A 23,248-nucleotide genomic window follows, 5' to 3' on the forward strand; every position below is an offset into this window, starting at 1 on the left:
TGCAAGTGGCAAATTAGCAAGTTTGCAAAATGTCAAACTGCGCTTCTAATGACGGAAACAGATGGCGGGTAGCTTTGAATAACCGATGACCTTTCATTCAAATAGCTTGACCGCTGCCAATTACCTTTTTCAGGTCATCAAATAGCAGTTGTTCGTAGCCCGATTCACCGCGGACCTCTACCAAGGACGCAACAATCCGATGACCGGCGTGTGAGACTTGCCAGTCCACAGGTGCCTTGAGATATGAGTGGCGTAACCTATAAAAGCCTCAAGATATGAGCAACTTTGACTTGCGTACAAATACTATGTAGTGCATGTTTCCGTTTAAGTTTTAATTCCATTGATTTGAATTGTAAAAGATAATTTCACAAATCAAAATCTCACGGCACCATTGTACAGTTTGCCCTGTGTGTGTGTGTGTCTATGTGTGTGTGTTTAACCTCAAATGCGCCTGGCCCAAAGGCAGATTTGGCCAGGTTGTGTAAATAAACGAAAGTAACAAATTACTTGATGAAAAGCTGGCCCTTCAGGCCAGAGAGGGCTCAGATCCATTATTCATGGTGTTTGGATTCATCAGCCAAAAGGAAAGGTGAGCATGTGTGTGTGTGTGTGTGTGTGTGTGTGTGTGTGTGTGTGTTTGTATGACTAGTCCTGTGAGGACCACTAACATTTTATACCATACGTAGTGAGGACATTTTTGACAAGTGAGGACCTTTTGGCCAGTCCTCACAAGTTTTTCATTCTAAAGGCTTCTAGAAGGTCTCTATATGCATCTGTTAAAGTTCAGAGAGGTCCTCACAAATTAACCCAAAATGATTTTTTTGGTGTGTATTTTCACTTCACTTGGATACACACACTTTTTACTCACTGTGTGTGTTTATGTGTGTGTGTGCGTGGTTAATGAGAGGAAAAAGTTCATACCACAAAAAGTAAAACGATATTTTAACCAAATTCACTGCAGGGGTGAGGACTTTGAATGTACCCATTCAGAAACCTCACACCTGCTTTATTTCAGATTCAAGTCCACTTTTTATTTCTTTGTTTTTAAAGAAGTTGAAGTGGGAAATGGGGTGACATTTAGTGTTCAAATGTAACACTAGTTCTCTAAACCTGTCAGCAACGGTGGTCCTCACTCCTTATCTGGAGTTATCCGGACCTCACAAAACCATTGAAAAGTGTGTGTGTGTGTGTGTGTGTGTGTGTGTGTGTGTGTGTGTGTGTGTGTGTGTGTGTGTGTGTGTGTGTGTGTGTGTGTGTGTGTGTGTCAGCATTTGTGCTCCATTATTCAAAAAACTATATATTTACAGAATAAAAATATATATATAATACATGCACAATGAATACATGATTTTCTCATGATAAATCTCATTGAGAAACAAACTAACTGATGATTCAAATATATTTACCAGTAAATGTTTAATATATTGTATTATTATTATTATTATTATTATTATTACTATTATTATTACTATTATTATTTTGAATATTATGATGAATATTGTGATTAATATGATGAATATTATTATTATTATTATTATGAATATTATGATTATTATTATGATGATGATTATTATTATTATTATAATTATTATTATTATATTATTTTCTTTGACAGAATATTGAATGATTAAGTCGTCATTGTTGTAATTTTGAGTCTATTTCTACCAATACGGCACAGTCCCCCATAGTAATAAATGTGTCTGTAATATAATTTCATCTCCATAATTATACGATGACACTGCAAACATATTCCCAACAGTGCCAAAGATTAATTTTAATTAAACATGGGCTTTTTTAAATTTATATATATACTTTTTTACCTTTCAACAATCTGGGGAATTATTTGAACACGGATTGCTCTTAATGATGTCATCCATTATAATGAACTGTTTAATTCTTATGGATTTATTATGCAAGCGTCTAATGCCGCTCTCCCACGCCGTGAATTTTTATGCAAAGTCGAAGAGGGGTTGGTATTTTAATGGGGGTGCGCGACGGCAGCAATTACAGAAAATATAATAATAACGCGTCTGTATTATATACACACACAATTCGAACAAAATGTCACGGAAAAGCAAATTCATCAAGCGGCGGCCATGATAAAAACCAACAACAACAAAAATAATAATAATGGAATAAAGGATGAAATATCACTACGATTCGTACTCTCCCTCCCTCTGTGTCATACTTCAAAGTAGTTTCTTGACCTCTCTGGTGTTTTCCCCGGTTCTGCTTTTCCTTCCTTTTAGAATTCCTCTGAGTGCAAAGCTGAAGGGCAGAAAATAAAGAGCCGCTCAATTTCGACCTTCAATCAATGTCCGTGAATGTTAGTGAATATAAAATGGTGCCCATGCAGAGTGCTTGATGTTCAAGGAAGCTCGCTAGCTCTTTCTGGCTAGCTAGCTAGCTCTTCCTGGCTAGCAAGAAAGCCAGCAAGATTGTTAGCGACATAGCTATCTAACAAGTTAAAAGTAGTTTGAGTTCATTCACCGCTATCTAAGTTATACTAGCTCTTCCTGGCTAGCAAGAAAGCCAGCAAGATTGTTAGCGACATAGCTATCTAACAAGTTAAAAGTAGTTTGAGTTCATTCACCGCTATCTAAGTTATACTAGCTCTTCCTGGCTAGCAAGAAAGCCAGCAAGATTGTTAGTGACATAGCTAGCTAACAAGTTAAAAGTAGTTTGAGTTCATTCACCGCTATCTAAGTTATACTAGCTCTTCCTGGCTAGCAAGATTGTTAGCGACATAGCTATCTAACAAGTTAAAAGTAGTTTGAGTTCATTCACCGCTATCTAAGTTACACTAGCTCTTCCTGGCTAGCAAGAAAGCCAGCAAGATTGTTAGTGACATAGCTAGCTAACAAGTTAAAAGTAGTTTGAGTTCATTCACCGCTATCTAAGTTATACTAGCTCTTCCTGGCTAGCAAGATTGTTAGCGACATAGCTAGCTAACAAGTTAAAAGTAGTTTGAGTTCATTCACCGCTATCTAAGTTATACTAGCTCTTCCTGGCTAGCAAGAAAGCCAGCAAGATTGTTAGCGACATAGCTATCTAACAAGTTAAAAGTAGTTTGAGTTCATTCACCGCTATCTAAGTTATACTAGCTCTTCCTGGCTAGCAAGAAAGCCAGCAAGATTGTTAGTGACATAGCTAGCTAACAAGTTAAAAGTAGTTTGAGTTCATTCACCGCTATCTAAGTTATACTAGCTCTTCCTGGCTAGCAAGATTGTTAGCGACATAGCTATCTAACAAGTTAAAAGTAGTTTGAGTTCATTCACCGCTATCTAAGTTACACTAGCTCTTCCTGGCTAGCAAGAAAGCCAGCAAGATTGTTAGCGACATAGCTAGCTAACAAGTTAAAAGTAGTTTGAGGTCATTCACCGCTATCTAAGTTATACTAGCTCTTCCTGGCTAGCAAGAAAGCCAGCAAGATTGTTAGCGACATAGCTAGTTAACAAGTTAAAAGTAGTTTGAGTTCATTCACCGCTATCTAAGTTATACTAGCTCTTCCTGGCTAGCAAGAAAGCCAGCAAGATTGTTAGCGACATAGCTAGCTAACAAGTTAAAAGTAGTTTGAGTTCATTCACCGCTATCTAAGTTATACTGTGTTAATATGGCTTGAAAATATGTTCAAAATATGTCACAATCTTGCAGTTACATGGCTGACGTTAGCGTGATGGGTGACGTTGGCTCTTACATGTGAAGGTTTCAGTTAGCTGCTGAATACCTTCCGCCTCCTCTTCCTCGTCGGGTGCCACCAGGCTGGCGGCAAACGTCCACATTATCTCCATCCAGTCGGTGCTCTCCTGCGGCAGTGGTGGGGGGTTAGCGACCGCGCAGGGGCTGGACCTGATTGGGCGGATGCCTCCTGAATCCATGGAGGAACAGAAAAGTCAAGGGAGTATTCTAAAAATATTTTTATTTCCTCTTTTTTTCCTTCATTAAACGTGGCCCAGATGAGTTACAGTGTTCAATATATATGTAGATCTCCCAAATAGATCAAATTATGCTGCCTCTACAGCCGCTCCTGTATTTTGTTCTACTTCTTCTTTTCCTTTCCTCACTTTGCTCCTATAAATTTACATTTCTCCAGTGCGAAACTAATAAGTCAAAGTCAACGTCAGCTTTATTGTGGACTGCAAATGTCCCCGTTGTGGGACGAATAAAGGTTTTCTGATTCTTATTGTGATTGTCAAATATGCTAATATTCATGACATACAGCACAGATGAAATTACTGTCCTCTAGGACCCGGCGTGCAAGGCACTTATAATGACTTTAACAAACATAATAAACACGAAAACGCCAATTTGCCGGGAGAGAGGGAATAAAGGTTTGTCTAATGTAATGTAATGTAATGTAATGCAATGCAATGTAATGTAATGTAATGTAATGTAATCTAAAATTAGGTGTGATGTAAACGGACCCAACATTTTCTGTGAGGGGGGGCGGGGGGAAACTAATAATAAGGTCGGTGTTTGTCCACTTGCCTCTGTTGGCCTTCAAACCTCGCCTGGCGATGGCGGAATTAGGCGGCAGACCTGAAGGTGTTGGGGAAAAAAAAACAGAAATTGGGAAAAAGGAGGCTTCATGTCACATAACAGATGAACCAAGAAAGAAAGGGGGAGGGGGTAGCAATCATAAACATGCCTTTAATTCACTGCACACTTGAAGAAAAACGTTTGAGATTTTAACAAAAGATGGATTGTGAGAACCCATGCAAAGCATGCTGGGAGTGCGGGGTACAGTCAGAGAATACGAGAGTTTGAAACAATACGGCAGGGGGGGAGGGGGGTTCGCCATTAACATGCTAGCAAGCAAAGCAGTCAAAGCAAAGTGTAAATGTTGTTGTTGTTTTTTTTTTTTACCGGCAGATAAACACACAGGGTCGTCACAGTATGACGTGTACTCTTTGGGGGTGGATGGCAGATGATGGACAGCATGAGGATGTGTGGAGGAGGCGTGAAAGGGGGTGGGGGTGGTTGGAGGGTCAAGGAAGAGGAGGAAAGGAGTTAAGAATGAAATACATAGAGAGGGTCACAGTAGAAGAGAGATAAAAGAGCTACTGATGGGAAAAAAAAAGGACCTTAGTCACCCGAGGATGGTAACCGTGGTCCATTACGCCATTTTTTTATTTTTAATGATAGTCAAAGCCATTGGGCTGCAGGGGGTGTTTTATTATCAGTGACAACATCATCGAATGGAGCACCTTGACTTTGGGATGTCATGCCTCAAAAAAAGTGCCATAGCATGACCGCGCTACATATCTACTGGGATAATTCAGAGCGTTTTGAATTAAAAGATACACAATGAAAATACGTTTTGATGGCTTTATCCGAAACAAAAGGGAGCGAGCGGCTTTTCCATCAGTTGTCATTCGGCAAATGTGTGTTAGCATCCAACATGGAGAGACTCATGTGTCCATATCAAAGCACGATATGAACCCAAACACCATATTCCTTTTTAAATGTGTGAATTAAAAAAAAATGCACTCTATTGAACAAAATCAACTCTTACACTCATCCACTCTGTAATACGATAAAATGTCCACCTAATCCCAAAGGCTTAACATATTTATTTATATATTCATGCATTTATTGATTCATATGTTCTTCTTTTCATTTCGGCTTTTCCCTTCATGGGTCGCATGTATTTATTCATATATTTTTCTATTTATCTATTTTTTTAATGTATTTATCTATTTATTTAGCAAATGATGTATTTATGCATTTATGTATTTAGCTATCTATTTATCTATATATTTATGTATCTACGTATGTATCTATGTATGTATCTATGTATGCATCTATGTATGTATGTATTGTATTTGTTTATTTACTCATCCATTTATGCATTTATTTATGCATGTATTCATCTATCTATCTATCTATCTATATTATTTACTTATTCACTTATTTACTTATTTACCTACACACACACACACACACACACACACACACACACACACACACACACGCACGCACGCACACACACACACACACAAACACACACACACACACACGCACATACATACATACATACATACATACATACATACATACATACATACATACATACATACATACATACATACATACACTTACTTATGTATGTATGTGCCGTGATATTTTTTCATAATAATTATTAAAAAAAACACACTGATGACAATTGAAGTAAAAATAAAAACTGCATCTTGGGCATATTACAGTGTCATGAATAAAAAATGGTTTCCCCATTGCCTTCCTTACTTGGATTTTGCCACAAATTTGAAAGGTCATCCATACCAACATATTTTCGTTCCATCTTTATTTCTTGTATGTGCGTGTGTGGTTCTTCAAATGAAACACATGATGTTAAAAATGATAATAATGTCCACTTTTGAAGTCTACTTCAAAAATGTCTTCAATGAAGCTGATAATGAAAAATGTTATTGTGATATGAGCACAGGAGTGACATTTCCACAAATGAATGAAAGGAGACTAGGATATATTGGCAACATATTTGGATTGGATTACAACGGTTGAGGAATCAGAATGCGCTAAGAATTTCCCTACCTGCCAACGTCTTGTAGTCCAGCAGGTCAAAGAGAACGACGGCGACGGCCGACCAGGTGATGATCAGCGCCACCATCAGCAGCCACGCCATGGGCGAGCTGAAGGTCAGGATCACGTCGTCCAAAATTGTCTTTTGATTAGCTGGCGGTGGAGGAACCGCCTCCCCGCTGCTTTTCTGGCTGCTCATCGGTGGAGAAGGCACCTGAATCAAGAGACAAAGAGAGGAATTACTATCTATCTATCTATCTATCTATCTATCTATCTATCTATCTATCTATCTATCTATCTATCTATCTATCTAAAAAACACTGGAATTCAGCATTTGTGAATTCACTTATTACTTATTGACTTAGATACATGTTCCACCATCTATTCACGTTTAAAAAATAAGTATGACGGAGGAGGCTGGAACGGATTAATTGCCATTTCCATTCAAATGAATGCAGAAAGATGATTTACAAATGTGTTTACTTAAAATCAACGGGAATGTAATGGGAAATGAATACATCCATGCCATGCTTTGCTCTCCACCAGTCGATGATCTTCTTCCAAGTCATGTCACGCCATGAATGCTTTGCGTTAGCTTTAGCGTCGGTCTAGATTAAACCGCGCGGCAGCTGTTTGCTCGCCAGGGCTCTGGCAAAAACCATTGGAGCGTGCTCCTTGGTGCGCACGGACGGCAAAAATCAAAATCGAGAGCAGCACGAGGCGGAGAGATGAGCGAGAGATGCTGACCCAGATCACCTGAAGCGATTGGGAGAGTGATTTTTTTTTTCCAGTCATATAAGGGTTCTTGTATTCATGCTCGATTAGCAATGCCTTACGAATGCCGAAAACAAACTACAGTGAGACCTCAACTTACGAACTTAATTGATTCCCAGACAGACTGTGTAAGGCGAAAAGTGTGTATCTCAAAAATGAACTTCCCATAGGAAACCATTAAAATGGGACTAATCCGTTCCCGGGTTTCCATAAAATATACATTTCAACTAAATAAGCCTTAAAACCACACACAACATACCTTATTCGATGTATAATAAATGTGCTATTGTATTGTAATGAAAGAAATACACTGCATTGTATCATAAAGTCACTTTATTTACATTTGTGATGGTCATTTATGGCTTGATGGAATGGCGTTGGAGGTCAAAGGGAATTGCTGTTTGGAAAGAGAGGCGCATTACATGAGGACTGTAATAAAAGAAATAAACTGTGCTGTAAAATAAAGTTTTATTTACCTTTTTGTTGGTCGTTGATGGCTTATGGAAGGAGAGTCACCTTCCATGTTGGTAACTTAACCTCTGATGCTGTTCGGTCGTGTGCTTCCGCCGAAGATCACTCTGCCAGCCGTGGTGGGTGTGTATTATGAAAATAGTGCTTATTATAAGGTTTAATTTTCATAAATATGACGTTTGTAAGATGAAAAGTTTGTAAGATAAGGTGTTTGTAAGTTGAGGTCTCACTGTATATGGAGTTAAACTGCAAGTATGCGGCACCTGACTTTAGCTGAATAAAACTTCTGTATTACTGCATTACGCTGCCCCCCCCGGGTGGCTAAGTCACTCACCCGCACACGAATGCAAAGAAGCCGCAGTGAATGAATAACGATGCTCAAAATGTTTAATTCATTCCATTCTCTTCAATGATATTATCACGATACGTACACGACACGTTACCACTCTGAGTACAATAGCTGCCTTGTAATATTGGTTGTTGTTTTATCAGCTTTTGAAAACTGTGGAATTCAATTTTGATCCTATGTGTTTTTCGGTTGATAATAAAAGCAGACCAAAAGGTTCTGAATCACGGTGAGCGTTCAGGGAGGGCAAAAAAAAAAAAAAAAAAAAAAATCGTCTGTTTATCCATCAAGTTGACCTTATACGTTGCCGCATTGATAACAAACCCGCGCGTCAATTTAACATGTTTGCACAGCGGCCAAGCTGGCGTGCGCGCGTGCGTGTTTGCCATAAAAGCTTCACATTGATTTAACGGCACCGAGACGGACCGACGTTATCGACCCGACGCAGGTGAGAGAGAGTCTTGCCGTCGTGACGGATCAAGGGGAAAAAGGCCATCAGCCGTTTTAACATGGGTGCGACGTACCCGCTTGACCGCTTGCACTATTGTCGACCCCGCCCCATATACTGCCTTGATGCTTTGGTATTCACAGAGCTACAGATTTCTGTCTGTGTCTTTCAAACGGATTATTGGCTTTCATTTATTAATCGTTTACCCTCCCAGGATGAACTCAACGGGTAAAATGTAATTTGTGTAACGTGCTAGTGAGCATATTTGGTTGGCTGTATGCATGATGCTAGTTTTTGCTATGAAGTGTGATGGAGGCTAAGTGTATGTTTTGGCTATGTCCATCCCACCCACGTGAATATGACATCTTTACATGAGCAGATGCAGCTTTCCAAGTGTTGGCCCAGCAACTGCTGACCTCCAGCCATTTGCTTGGACGATGATGGAGAATAAGAAGTTATCATATATAAAATTTCATGCTGTTATATGCTTAGTCAACATGTGTGACCCGAATACACAATTGAAGCACAGACAACCTGGGGTCAATCTGAGGTCAACAGACACAGCTTGTTAAAGTGTCATCTTCATCTAGGAGATCTGGCCTTGGACAGAATTTAAGACTTGGGAAACTCCTTATCACCGTAGTAATTTAGGACTTGAAACTCCTTCACAGGAAGAGCTCATTAGCCAGGTTACACATTTATCCGTTCATGGAAAAGACAATGTTGTATTGCTTACGTGCTTAGAACTCAAGAGGTTTGGTATTCTAATCAAGAAAACTACGTTTTACTAATGTATCACTTTAATTCGCATATACTCTCAATAAATAGCTTAGCAGAGGGCTGCAGAATTCAGGCGTCTGTCATGAATGGCTACGTCTCCTGCCGGCAGTAAAAAGACAATCTTTCTGGGTTTGAGTCGTTGTCCACAGTGTCTCATCAAACATCTCTGACAGATGAGCTATTAGCGAACTATTAGCTCGCTATCAGCTATCTATTCACTAGGTATTAGCAATCTATTCGCTAGGTATTAGAATCAGAATCAGAATCATCTTTATTGCCAAGTATGTAGAACACACAAGGAATTTGTTTCCGGTAGAACACGCTGCACTAGTATCGTCGTCAAAAAAACTGCTAAGTGGCACTATACAGGTCCATTTTGGCTACCTATTTGGCTATCTATTCACTAACTATTAGCTAGCTGTTCGGTAGCTATTAGCTATCTATTCGCTAACTATTAGCTAGCTGTTCATTAGCTATTAGCTATCTATTCGCTAGCTATTAGCTATATATTAGCTTGCTAGCTAGCTAGCTTACTATCTAGTTGAGTTACTTATGGGTTGAGTGAACGCTGGCGCATCTGGCTGCCGCTGCTCACCCACAGAAAAAAAGTTATCCTGTGACTGTAAAGTGACCATGAGAGTTTTGAAAGGCGCTGATAAATGAAATTTATTATTATTATTATAATAGCAAGATAGATAGCTGCTGGTGCTCAAGATCTTCCTGTTTTTCTTGGTTGCCGTAACGAACTTTGCCACTGTGACGATCACCATGTTACCAACATGCAGTCCGAGGTGTTAAATCATACGATCATTACGAATCAATGATCTAAAATTCGACAAAGATACAAACATTTTCAGAGAATGGCAATGACTACAGCACTCCTCTTAATAAAATTATCAGCCACCATGGCACGTGTTCTTTTCACTACTTTTCCCGTAATATATAGGGGGAAAAAAACACCCCCAGCTAATAGAATTTCCCAGAACATCATTCTGCTGCACTTTTCCACTTGATAAATTTCAACGTCACAATGACCCAATATAACCCCGACTTCTATCAGCTAAATTCTAACGACTCTTTTAAAGACACTGCAAATTAGTTCTTGGGGGGTGGGGACGGGCGGGCAAATGTTAACAGATTTTTATAGGCAAAGTGTTGTTATTTTCCCTATTTTGTGTTTGTTTTTCCTTCAACAGTACCTTGGACTTTGCGCTTGTTCTCCGTTCCGTGATCGCCATTAGTCAGTTGAAAGGCTTGGCCCAAGAGTTGTTACCATAGAAACAAGCATGTAAGTCAATCATTCAATCCTGAAGAAAAAAGAAAAAAAAACATGTTCTTCCCAGCAGCAAAAGAAGAAAAGAAAGAAAGAAAGACAGAAAATCGTTTCAAGGCATTTTCTAAAAATACACAACACAACCTTCTTTGATTCTTCTTCTGGATGAGTTTAGAAAGTATTGGCCCAACTTTTCAAAAACTCTGTGTCCGTGAAAAGTCTTCAGTAAGGGTTGGTTAGCTTCACTTTGTAGCGAGACGCAGAGCGAGACAAGATGAGGAGTCACCCTTTCAGGCATCTACCCCCCCCCCCCCCCCCAGGTCCAAAATAGAGATAAGAGAGTCGAGGCAGAAGGGGCAAGCAAGGCACATCAAAAAGAAGGCAAAGAATAACAAAACAGTGATGAGAAAGTATTACAACTAGAATAGCAATGACTTGTGCCAAGGTTGAACTGTCAAAACGGCCGAGCCCCTTGCAATCGTACCCCCCCCCCCCATCAAACTCACATAGCTGGCTAATACACAGCAACCACGACCTACACGTCAAAGCTGCTTATAGCAGACACACCGACTCACAAAAGACAGTTCTCAACAGTTAGCGGCGGCATTAGCGGCTAAAAGCTAGTCACCATGGGCATTCGGTACAAAGTCAAAGTGAAGTGGAAATTAGCTTGTTTTTTTGCCCCCCCCCCCCGCGCTATTTTCAAACTTTAGATCTGCGTGTGTCCACAGTATGTGTGAGAACCTGAGTGGTAACCTGACCTCTACTTTTTTTTTTGCTCTGGGAGTCGGCGCCGCATGGGCTATATATAATTAGAGGCAAAGACAGCTGCTGGACTGGATTTGGCAATCTAGAGTCCACAGAAAGCTGGCGGGAGGAGGGGGGGGGGGGTGCACAATCGTTGTATGCTTCGGGGAGACGTTTCCTGATGTGAGCTAGCTGATGAAACAAATAGCAACCGTGACCGTCGGTGTGTTTGACACAAACGCGAATGCTATGATCGGTGATTCTTAGACTGTTTATGCTAAGTAGTGTCACCCCCCCCCCCCACACACACACACAAATAAAATGCATAAATAAAAAACCACCATTAAGACATTTATTAAAACCAGCATGCAAAGTTATTGTCAGTCTCGGAATGTGTTTGTTTTCTTTTCAGGAACGTTCTCACAAAGGTTCAGGACCTCGGACAGCGCTTTATAAATATAAAGGTTACATCTAACGGCAAGCCAAGTACAAAAGGAAACAACAGTGGGAGGAAGATGAGTAAGGGTCAAAGTAAAGATCACACCCTCGCATGTGGGGGTGGAGAGCCATAATCAGAATGCACTTTTCAGATGTTAATGAAAGCGCCAAACATCAGCCTGAGTCAGGTTGAATAAGTCATTGAAAGAAGGTAATTCAGAGACATGACGTGTGTGCGTGCCTGTGTGTGCTTGTAGGCTGTTAAACATCAGTGGACATCATTCATTAGGGGTGCCCCTTATACACCGCAAAATACGGTCATTGTTCTTTTGTTGATTGTCGCAATTTTGGAAATAAAAAATAAATACTACATAAAAACTTTCCAAAATTGGGGCACTCATTCAGTCAATTAATATTCTAATTTGCTGTTCGTATTTGAGCCTCTAGATGGCAGCACTTAGCACACGCAGGTAAATACAGTATTTATTTACGTATTTATTTTTGTTCAGATTTATGTATTTATTTATGATTCAATTTCATTTATTTGAGGAGATGAAAGAAAAGGATGCACAAAACCGGGTTAGATGGAGGACACTGATTTGCGACCCCTGATGTGAAAAGCCGAAAGGAAAATAATATTCAATTTATGTTTTGATTTTTATTTTTATATGGCATTTATTTCATTATTTCTTTGCGTATTTATTTCTGTATATCTGTCTTATCTTTATGTCTTATTTATTGTCTAATGTCTATTGTCTATTGCCATTTATTTATTTATGTTCTATGTATCTATGTATGTATGTATGTATGTATGTATGTATGTATGTATGTATGTGTTTATGTATGTATGTGTGTATGTGTATGTATCTATGTATCTATGTATTTATTTATGTATCTATGTATTTCTGTATGTATGTATGTATGTATGTATGTATGTGTGTGTGTGTATGTATGTATGTATGTATGTATGTATGTATGTATGTATGTATTTATTTATTGTCTATGTATGTTTTTGCTAATGCCCAAACATTATTGATTTTATGACTGAGGCTGCGGGCCGAATGAAAACAGTCCACAGGCCGCATTTGGCCCCCGGGCCGCATACCTTCGCCTATCCCAGCTGTTGTCGGGCACCTAGCCGGGATTAATGCAGCGCTGTTTTTGACAATTGTGTATTTATGATCATGAAATCAGCCTGCAGCCTTTGATGTCCGTCTTAAAAAAAAAACATCTTGTGTGTCACAGTGACCTGACGTTGTCATTTTTCATCTTGCCACTGACAGGAAAAAATAAAATAAAACACAGTTGGGGTCTATTTTCACAAAATCCTTTTCTTGGAGAGAGTCCAGTGAGCAAGAAATTGGTGCTTTTGGGGTGTCTTGCAGGCCTCTAATCCTTATTTTGTTGGACGGTTGGCGCTATGTATGAGCCAAAAAAAATGACGCCGCTTGCCAAAACATGTTGGGTGCCGACGCAAGAAGCGGGCCGGGCAGATGGAAGGACAGCATGCAAGTGGAAATTAACCCCATCAACTGGTTAAGGCTTAAAATGGTGACCTGTCATACTTTTGACCAGCTGGTCGGTCACTGGTGTTGATTTTTTTTTTGGGGGTGAACACCTTTGCACCCGTATTTGACACGGAGGTTGACATTTTTATAAAAATGGACATACTGTGTTTTATATGGTGTTACCGTTGAGTCATTGTTGAGGCATAAATTCACTCACTGTTAAATGCATCATTTGCGGCGGTTCTCCGTCATTCACGGGGGAAGATTGCTGAAAATAAAATCCAACTCGTGAGTCAGGCAAAGCGAAATGTTACACGGACTCACAGCCTAATTGAAAAAAAAGTGCTTTGGCTAGATGAGAAACCATAATGAAATACAGTGAGACCTCAACTTACGTCAAATTTCTGAAAATTAAACCTTATAATAAGCACTATTTTCATAATACACACCCACCACGGCTGGCGGAGTGATCTTCGGCGGAAGCACACGACCGAACAGCACCAGAGGTTAAGTTACCAACAGTCTTTATGGAAGGTGACTCTCCTTCCATAAGCCATCAACGACCATCAAAAAGGTAAATAAAACTTTATTTGACAGCACAGTTTATTTCTTTAATTATGTAATGCGCCTCTCTTTCCAAACAGCAATTCCCTTTGACCTTCGACCTCCAACGCCATTCCATCAAGCCATCAATGACCATCACAAATGTGAATAAAGTGACTTTATGAGACAATGCAGTGTATTTCTTTCATTACAATACAATAGCACATTTATTATACATAGAATACGGTATGTTGTGTGTAGTTTGAAGGCTTATTTAGTTGAAAAGTATATTTTATGGAAACCCGGGAACAGATTATTCCCATTTTAATGGTTTCCTATGGGATTTTTTTTTTTTTTTTGAGATAATACAATGCAATACATACATATCTGTTTATATAGCGCTTTAATTGTAGCTGAAACAAAGCGCTAACATGGAAAAAGGGGAAATTCTGCCTCCTTGGCCAGCGCTTTATCGGCACCCAAGCATGAAAAAACAACTAATTCGGACTAATTCGGGAATGGTGCTCGACGTCATATTTTCAATTCTGAATACATTCCTTAAAGGAAGTGAATGAGTTCAAAGTCGGAGCGGAGCGACTTGAGCCGCACATTCGTTTGCAGGCCGGCGAAATGATTCACGCACGGCGAGCGAATGTCTAACTCGCTGAACGAGCGTCGGGATCGCTCTAAGCGAAGTGCAACAGACGATAAGCGTTTTTTTTCCCCGACGCGCCGCATGAGGAGGTGATGCTTGGGCTCGCCCCATTAGAGTAAGCGACTCGCGCACCAGACACCTCATGCATTTTCAAGCAATCCATATCCTCCTCTTCTCCTTCCCTTTTCTCCATAGACGACGGCCCCAACCCCAAAACCCCCTTTATGCACTATTTTTCCCCTCATCCTTTGGCTCCTCGGCGCCACCGTGCCGCGCCCATCTGTTGTGTAATTGTTGTTTCCGTCACCTTTCCTCCTCAAACAGATGCCCGACTGATTATTTTCTTCCCTTGCCGAAACCTCACTCAATCCACCCCCCGACTCCCTTTCCCACAGTCTGACCTACCGCTGAGCTCTCCCCACCGCATCCATTTTATTGCCGGATAGACTCCTGCTGTTTTCTATTAAAACAAATATTGGAAAGAGGCTGTTGTGATTGACAGCTTGTGCTATGCAAATGGGCTCATTTACCATCTTTGACATTTAAGAAGTCTCATGGCACAAATTTGCCAAAATGATGATGAGATACAATGACAAAAACCCTGGCACTGCAGTGGACACATTTTTGCATTTCGTTTGGCAATGAATGAGTTCATGAAAAAGGTTTTAAAGATATAATATATAAATATCTAAAAGTTTCCCAAATATAAAGCACACTCTCCATTTCTCTCCCCAACAATCAAGGTGACAAGGCCAAATCTCCATCCTAATCTTGATCTTCTACTCAAAAGCTGTTCTGATCCCAAATGCTAATCCGATTCCCATTTGTCCGACGACAACATCATTGATGCGGATACTCAGTTGAGCGAGGCACGTATTGAACACACCCCCTGCTCCTCCAGTGAAGTCGTTTCGACTGCGCCTTGGCTGGCGTTCCTAATGAGATTCCCAGCATGCTTCCAATAAACGGGAATTGTCACTTAGGGCTTGATGCACAGTCTCCAAAGGTTTATGGAGCCCGGAGCGGTGATTGGGAATGAAAGCGCTGTCTCATTTTGCCTTTTACAAGTCAAGTCTGCCACCTTGATGAGTTTGTGGTTGGAGGGTAAAATAGTTCCGTTATGACATTTGACTAAAAAAAAAAAAAAAAAGAAAGATGTAGAGCACAGGTGTCAAAGTCAAGGCGGGCAAATCTGGCCCGCCACATCATTTTTTTCGGCCCGCGAAAGCAAATCAAACTCGTTAAATTCCATGATGATTGCTAAAATCTGAGCCAAAATTTCATGTTTTTGGATGTCAACCACAATAAAAGTCATTATTCTTGACTTCAGATTTGAAAACGAGTTATTCATTAATTTGCTGTGTGCTCTATATGTAATATTTGAAGGGATTTAAACATTCTAATAGGTTCCTCAAATTCATAACGGCCCTCGAGAGGAAACCACAACTACAATGTGGCCCGCGGCAAAAAATGACTTTGACACCCCTGATGTAGAGGATTGATGTCAAAAAGATAAATGAAAATTCCGTTTTGCCGTATTTCTTGAATACAAGAATTCGGCATCAGGGGGGGGGGGCGTACCTGTGCTAAGTTGACCTCGGGGCACCTTCTGAAACCGGCTCTTGATGCAATTTACATTTTCGCTCGCCTCTTGATAAAAATGACAAATGGACGGAATTGTATCGAGCCGCCGCCAGCTACTGCGGCAATATCCTGCTCTAATAGCACTTGCAATTCTGCCCGCGGGCACCAACACACATGGCGGAATACATGCAGCCGCACACTCGCTGGCAATTTATTAGCGAGGAAAAAAAAAAGGTTTTTGTCAGATAAAGACCGTCAATAAAAGTGAATTAGGCTTTGATCCATGACACGTCGAGATTCGGAGCACATTGAAAAAGACATTGTTATTGCATAGGAGAGGAAAAAAGGAATAAAACACAGTTTAAATGTTACTTCGAGTGGTCTGGTCAATATTAGATGAGATGAAAAGCCAACGTACATTTATCATATCTTCATATCCGATCATATACACACACACAAATACACGTTTTAGCGACACCGTGGGGACACGGTGTGCACACCCATGTACATGTTTTATATGCACACCCATGTACATGTTTTATATGCATGGTGGGGGCATGGTGTGCACACCCATGTACATGTTTTATATGCACACCCATGTACATGTTTTATATGCATGGTGGGGGCATGGTGTGCACACAAAGGCATACACGTTTCATATGCATGGTGGGGACACAGTGTGCGCGGGTACATTTTATGGGCATGGTGGGGACATAGTGTGCGCACACACTTGTTTTACTGATAGTTTAAATGTTACTTTGAGTGATCTTGTCTACATTGGACGACATAAAAAGCCAACGTACATATATCATATCCTTCATATCCGATCATATGCACACACATACACGTTTTAGCGACACGGTGGGGACATGGTGTGCACACACATGTTACATATTTATATGCATGGTGCGGGCATGGTGTGCACACACAGGCATACACGTTTTATGTGTATGGCGGGGACATGGTGTGCACAGACAGACACACACATTTTATATGCATGGCGCCACGAGAGCGGCTGCCTTTTCAGTAGCTCCTGTATTTTGTTTTTCTACTTTCATTCCCTTTATAACTTTGCTGCTGTGAAATGTAAATTTCTCCACTGCGAGACTAATAAAGGCAAATCCAATCCAATGGTGGGGACACGGTGTGCGCGCACACATATTATAGGTATGGTGGGGACTTAGGGAGCACACACTTGTTTTATTGACATAGTGGACACACACACACACACACACGCACGCACACACACGCACGCACACACTCATCTCTCCCCTCCACTGTCCATTCCGCCGTTTTGCATCCTCCTATTGCTCTCACGACCTAATCTATATTCCGTCCTCCATTTCACCAGGTGTAAACACTCGATCTTCCACTTCACTGCCTCACGGGCACATTGCACATTCATGCCATGCTATTTCCTCTCGCTGGGCTGTGCAGCTGGATCTATGTCAAGATAGGTGTTGCCGGCACGTGAGAGTGGAAGAGGGTCTGCGTGCTTCCCGGTGTGTGTGTGGGTGAGTGTTGGAATAGGCTGGCAGCAGAATGCATCTGGAGACATCTGCTTGAGACAGATAAAGTAATAAAGAGGCACCTGCTATCTGGAAGATATAGTCTTCCTTGTCACTTTCGGTCACAGTCAACATCATGTGGCACGATGTTGCACAGGTGTGTTGTTCATAAAGTACAGCCACTTATCACCAAGCTATGCTAACATAGCAGTAAAGTCATAATTACTGAAAATATTTCGATATCTAAAACACTCCAGAGACTACAGATATAAATTAATACAATCAAAAACAGCGTGACCTTGTGTGACCTCGCTATACTATTACTATATGCACCAATGGTAACTGAAAGGTCCACAGACCTGGGTTCCTCCATTACAGCCTAAATTGGGGACAAAAATAAGGACTGTGGGAAACCAAAACTACTCCTGAGGACTTTCATGCTGTCAGAACCAAAACAAGGGCATGGAAAATCCTACTGCACCCTTAACACCCTGCCCACCATCTTTTCCATGTCAAGTGCTACCAAACCATGCACACTAAAACCAGCACAAAATAGCTTCTTTATTATCACCATGAATTTCCTAAACAGTAACTCAAATGTATCATGTATATTTTTGCACATTCCTATGAAACAGTATCAGTGTACACACTATAGTCAGTGTAGCTACATAATTTACATACCTAAACAATTCCGTAGTTTTTTTTAATTAATTGTGCCTATTTTTCTTCACATGTTCAATGGCCTTCATCGGAAAAACGTTTTATAGCATCTAAAATACCCAAAAGACGCAGTATGATATTTTTAGTCAAATGCAAAACACCAATAAAAATGACTCAAAGTGTCCAAAATCTGCAAAAAATTGAGCTGCGAATTGGGAATTTTCACAAAGTCCCGCCCCCAGTTCGTGACGTCACGTCAAGACGTCTTGCATTGCTGGAGAATCAAAACAATGGCTTCAGATTCGGAGAATATGCTTTCTTGTTACACATCCAGTTATGAATATGATTCAAATAGTTCTGAAGAGGAAAGCATACACGTTTGCAATCGATTAAAGGATTTATTTGTGCCATTTTGAGGCAATCTCTCACCCAAAAAAAAAGAGGCACAAAATGGCGACCTCCTGTGGCCACCTCCGTTTCCACAGGCTGATAAATTCCTTATATGGCACTTGGACGCCCTCTTCTGGTGGCTTTTGGGTGCAACACGAGGTCCCCAGACCAAACAAGTACAGCAAAATACATTGACGTGATGGAAGGACCGCTACAATGCGTCTTTTTTTTACGGTCAGGGGCGGTCCTTTATTGACGTCACGTATGGACTCGTCACCAACTCAAAAACAAGGCTTCCTGAATATTCAGCGCGAGTCTTAAAACGTAAAATATAGCTATATGCGGTGGAATCTTTGTAAAATACGCTGAGTAGAAGTCATTTGAAGCCATTTTACAAATTATGGACACAACTTGTCCGGAGACGTCGGTTGTCCTTTAAGGCTTGTAAAAGTAACCTGTATTGGTTTGTACTGCAAAAGAAACATTTAATAAAATATATGCTCTATAAAGATATGTAGAACCGGAGAGAATACTACATATGTTACTACAAAAATGTTCTATGTACCACAGTTCGTAACTCGAACGTTCGTAAGTAGGGGAGCATCTATACTTTGATTTACAGCCAGTCTCTGAATTTATTGATTGCTACCTGCCTGTTGCTTATGTACTAGCTGTGTCAAAATGTCTGGTTGGGACAATAGATGTGATAATAGATGCAAGATGACTATGAGCCCTTGCTACCTAATTCAGTCTCACTGACAATCACGGGCTGTGAAATTAACCCATTGCCACAATCACCATTACCGCCAGAGTGCTTCACCGTCAGGTTACAGACCGCTAGGCACCACCCACTTCCGTCTAAAATGTGACCAAGGAGGCTGAATTACTGATTGTGGGGATGAATACGAGAGGAAGGAAGAGCGAGAGGCAGCGACGGGGATATGGAAGGATGACTAAATAGGTCCGCACGACTGGGCGGTCGCTTTGACACGTAGCTGGCGGGAATCTGCCTTTATGTACGCCGCCGTCAATCAAGATTAGCAGCATAATTAAACTCCCCTTGCAGCTTGTGTGGTGAGCGTGTTTCTTTGTGTGTGTGTGTATGCGGGAGGGGGTGGACGGCGACAAAGATTGATGGCGACGGAGGAGGGCAGAGATAGGCTCAAACACTGAGCTATTCATTCACTGGATGAGCCGTGTTTGGAGTCATAACACTCCTGTCATCCGAGCATGACTATATATTGAAAAAAAAAATGTTATAGGAAGATAAGAAGGTTAGCTTACTGTGTTTGTCCTCCTTTGCAATTAATAAATAATAATAATAATAATACATTTTATTTCTAAGCAAATTTATAAACTCTCAAGGACACTTAACAGGCAATTACGGGTCTTCGTCTATAGTCACATGATCAAGATAACCAAATTACTAGGGCAGCGTGTTCTACCGGAAACAAATTTAGCTGTCGAAACATGTCAGGTATGTGAACGCCGACAATACACTGTCTGTAAGATAAGAATCTGTTTTAAATTAAATTCCTTTTGTGTTCTACATACTTGGCAATAAAGATGATTGTGATTCTGAAAAAAACAATTATGGTGTGAAGTTTGCCATCACCGCACGTGCCATCAAACTCAAGGTTAGCATTTAGTTTGACTTTTGAGGCATATTTAGCCAAAAGGTGTACACTTTCTGTCTTTGCCATTGTTGGTATCTATCTGGTCTGGTGTCATATAACGGCAGTTTGTTTTCAGCCCCAACTTAAAGGATAACCGACGCCATTTTTTTTGTTTCCTTACTGACATGAGCAAAACGTTTCGGCGGCATCGGTGATGCGGACTCGGGTTAGCTAACATATGCTAACGCCCTGAAACGAGGCGACTGTAAATAATCTGTTCTTGCACTTAATTCAGCTACATTTACAAACTATATTCGGATATTTGATGGATTAAAGGACAACCGACACCACATTTTTGTTTTCTAACTGACATCAGAAAAACGTTTTAAGGCATCTAAAATACCCAAAACACGCAGGTTGATATTTTTAGAAAAAAAACAGCAATAAAAATGACTTAAAGTGTCCCAAAACTGCCACAAAATGACCTCAGAAATGGTGATTCTCAGAAGGTCCCGCCCCCTTGTTCATGACGTCACTATTTGTCACACACTGCCTTGCTCCAGAATCAAAACAATGGCTTCAGAGAGTTCAGAATCGAAGAAGATGCTTTCTTGTTACTCATCCAGTAATGAATATGATTCGAATAGTTCTGAAGAGGAAAGCATACATGTTTGCAATCGATTAAAGAAGTCCTTCCGTATCAATTCGAGCCATCTGGACTCCAACGTAGCGCCCAGAAAATGCACAAGATGGCGCACGAGCTCCGTTGGAAACGGGCTGATTTGATCGCTGGGAATTTGTGTCAACTTATACCTTCTTTATGCGTGTTACCGCAATTGGCTGTGACACGCAACGATTCACCATTGCGTTATTTGTCGTTGCGTTTCAGTTTCTACTTTGTCACTTTGCTTTCAAATATTTTTATAATCGCTCTTTCTCTGAGCCTGCATTCCTGTAACCCGAAACAGTTTTAGGTTCGGTTCAGAAAGTGACAGATTTAATCACATTAGGGGGATGTTGTACCCTTGTTAGCGACGGCGACGGGTACGATACTGAGCTAAATGAAGTGTCTGAAATGAGATAACCACTCTCCGCGGAGTAAAGTCGCTGGCTCGCTGGCATAATTGATGGCTAGTTGTTGAGCAATTTGAATATATGATATGAAATTCATTAAGCACTCTCGATTAAGTATGCAACATCAATCGCTAGTTAGCAGAAAAAGCGATCGTAATGAAGCGAATGAGGAATTATGATGAGGGTGAAATCTCAAAGAGAGGGCTGCCCGCTGATAGGGGGAGGGGCCAAAAGAGCAGAGGGTATATTTATTAGATTGGTTGAAGCAGCTGCGCAGCGAACACGGCCAAAAATCTCATCACGGGGTATGAAAAGATCCCCGCTGAGCGGAACATCATCGATTTGAAGCTCGACGCAAACAGGAAGAAGATCGAGTGTGTTCGCCTTCAAAATAAAACAAGGCCGAAATATGAAATCACTTAAAAGGTCAAGAAAGTTATTGCCTATGGCGCCTTAGTTATGTCTCGATGGGATATTGTACTTTTTGGTTAACTCATTCACTGCCAGGTGTGCAAAAACTGTGTCCACTCCAGTGCCAGGGTTTTTGTCATAGTCACGCGAATTCCAGGACCCACAGAATATTGAGTTTTACGACTATATAAACATTCAATGCAGGATAAGAAACCTTAGACTCTCTTCTTTTATCAGGAAAAAATAGTTAATTCCTAAGTTATATGGGTCTTGAGTTATATGAGCTTGAAATGGGGGCGTCTGTTCAAAATACAATGCAATACATACATATTACTATGTATATAGCGCTTTAACAACAGCTGAAGCGCTAACATAGAAAAAAATGGATATTATGCCCCCTTGTGGAAGGGAAAACCGTATCCAGAGGTCTGGCCGGTGCTTTATCAGCACCCAAGCAAGAAAAAACAAAACCCGAACTACAGTAAAGTCTCGTTATATCGATATTCAAGGGAGTCCGAAAAAATATCGATATAACCGGGACTATCGATATATCCGATATCGATATAACGAGACTTTACTGTAATTCGGGAATGGCGCTCTACGACATATTTTCAATTCCTGACTACATTTGTGAATTATATTGACTGTTTAAGTGGTCCTAAAACTCAATATTCTATGGGCCCTGGAATTCGACTGACAATGACAAAAACCCTGGCACTGGAATGGACACATTTTTGCACAAGTCTGGCAGTGAATGAGTTAAAAGAACTCCCGGCATGACCATTCTGTGTCAAGTCATTGTTTGTTTCACCCTGTCCGGTTTGTTTCGTCTTCTCATGTTTTATTCATGGTTTTCTTTGCTACTTTGGACCTATTTCTTCGGATGCCTTTTTTGTTTGCGATTTTGCTGCTGCCGATGCGTAATTTGATGCAAAATCCCCACGGAGATAAGACATTTTCAACTATTTTCAAAATAAGACTGCGGTAGGCAACTCACTCAAGTCAAACCATAATGTCGACTTACCCGTGTCTTATTTTGAAATGACTCGGTCAGAAGTGACACATCCCTGCGCGGCGGCGTTGCTCTTGACAGATGGTAGGCGCGAGACGCTCCTCACGGGTTGCGGACTCCCGTCGCTCGGCTGCTCCATCTTCATCCCCCATTGTCCGCCGCTCGGTCCGCCGCGTCAAGGCGAGAACACAAAATAGGACGTTATCCCAGATGTATTATTTTTTCATATTTCATCTCTAATGGAGACTTATTGAAGAGGTGTTTTATAAATAAATGCTCGGCTCGGATCGGATTTAGCTGTTGTGGAGGGAGCACCTGTACGACGGAGGCGGTGGAAGCGGAGCAGTAGAGGGGCGATATGACCCCGCCGAGGAGACGCGGCACCCGGGGGAGGAGGATGATAAGGAGCCGCTGAGAAGGGACGGACGGACGGACGGGGGGGGGGATCCGGTTCAGTGCGGTCGCATTTT

At 40.9% G+C, this 23,248-nt stretch overlaps 1 protein-coding gene across 7 annotated transcripts; it reads right to left on the minus strand.

Annotated features, from left to right (window-relative positions):
• Window positions 1-124: 124 nt before the first annotated feature.
• On the minus strand, window positions 125-22,929 carry LOC148883622 (triadin-like). Of its 7 annotated transcripts, none has more exons than XR_016118525.1 (8): window positions 22,791-22,929; window positions 10,559-10,666; window positions 6,553-6,754; window positions 4,867-4,908; window positions 4,489-4,539; window positions 3,698-3,868; window positions 2,189-2,268; window positions 125-257 (listed from the first exon to the last, which is right to left on the minus strand). XR_016118525.1 is itself a non-coding variant. In XM_089022612.1 (8 exons), the coding sequence occupies exons 2-7, from the start codon at window positions 10,595-10,597 to the stop codon at window positions 2,246-2,248; spliced, it is 528 nt and encodes a 175-aa protein (XP_088878738.1). In that variant the 5' UTR covers window positions 10,598-10,666; window positions 22,791-22,929; the 3' UTR covers window positions 125-257; window positions 2,208-2,245. The 7 variants fall into 7 exon arrangements, 6 of the variants coding, with proteins under 6 accessions (XP_088878738.1, XP_088878734.1, XP_088878737.1 ...); XM_089022612.1 differs by having other exon boundaries at window positions 2,208-2,268; XM_089022608.1 differs by lacking the exon at window positions 125-257 and having other exon boundaries at window positions 1,966-2,268.
• Between the last annotated feature and the right edge of the window lie 319 nt (window positions 22,930-23,248).

Source organism: Hippocampus bargibanti, linkage group LG19, assembly GCF_051943395.1.
Source record: "Hippocampus bargibanti isolate YZ-2025 linkage group LG19, ASM5194339v1, whole genome shotgun sequence".
Lineage (NCBI taxonomy): Eukaryota > Metazoa > Chordata > Actinopteri > Syngnathiformes > Syngnathidae > Hippocampus > Hippocampus bargibanti.

Excerpts from the sequence above, each read along its gene's own strand:
- LOC148883622 (XM_089022612.1), bottom strand. The coding sequence starts at position 10,597 with ATGGCGATCACGGAACGGAGAACAAGCGCAAAGTCCAAG. Across the intron at positions 6,755-10,558 it reads GAACAAGCGCAAAGTCCAAG|GTGCCTTCTCCACCGATGAG; the intron begins GTACTGTTGAAG and ends CTCTTGATTCAG. Across the intron at positions 4,909-6,552 it reads GGACTACAAGACGTTGGCAG|AGTACACGTCATACTGTGAC; the intron begins GTAGGGAAATTC and ends CCACCCCCAAAG.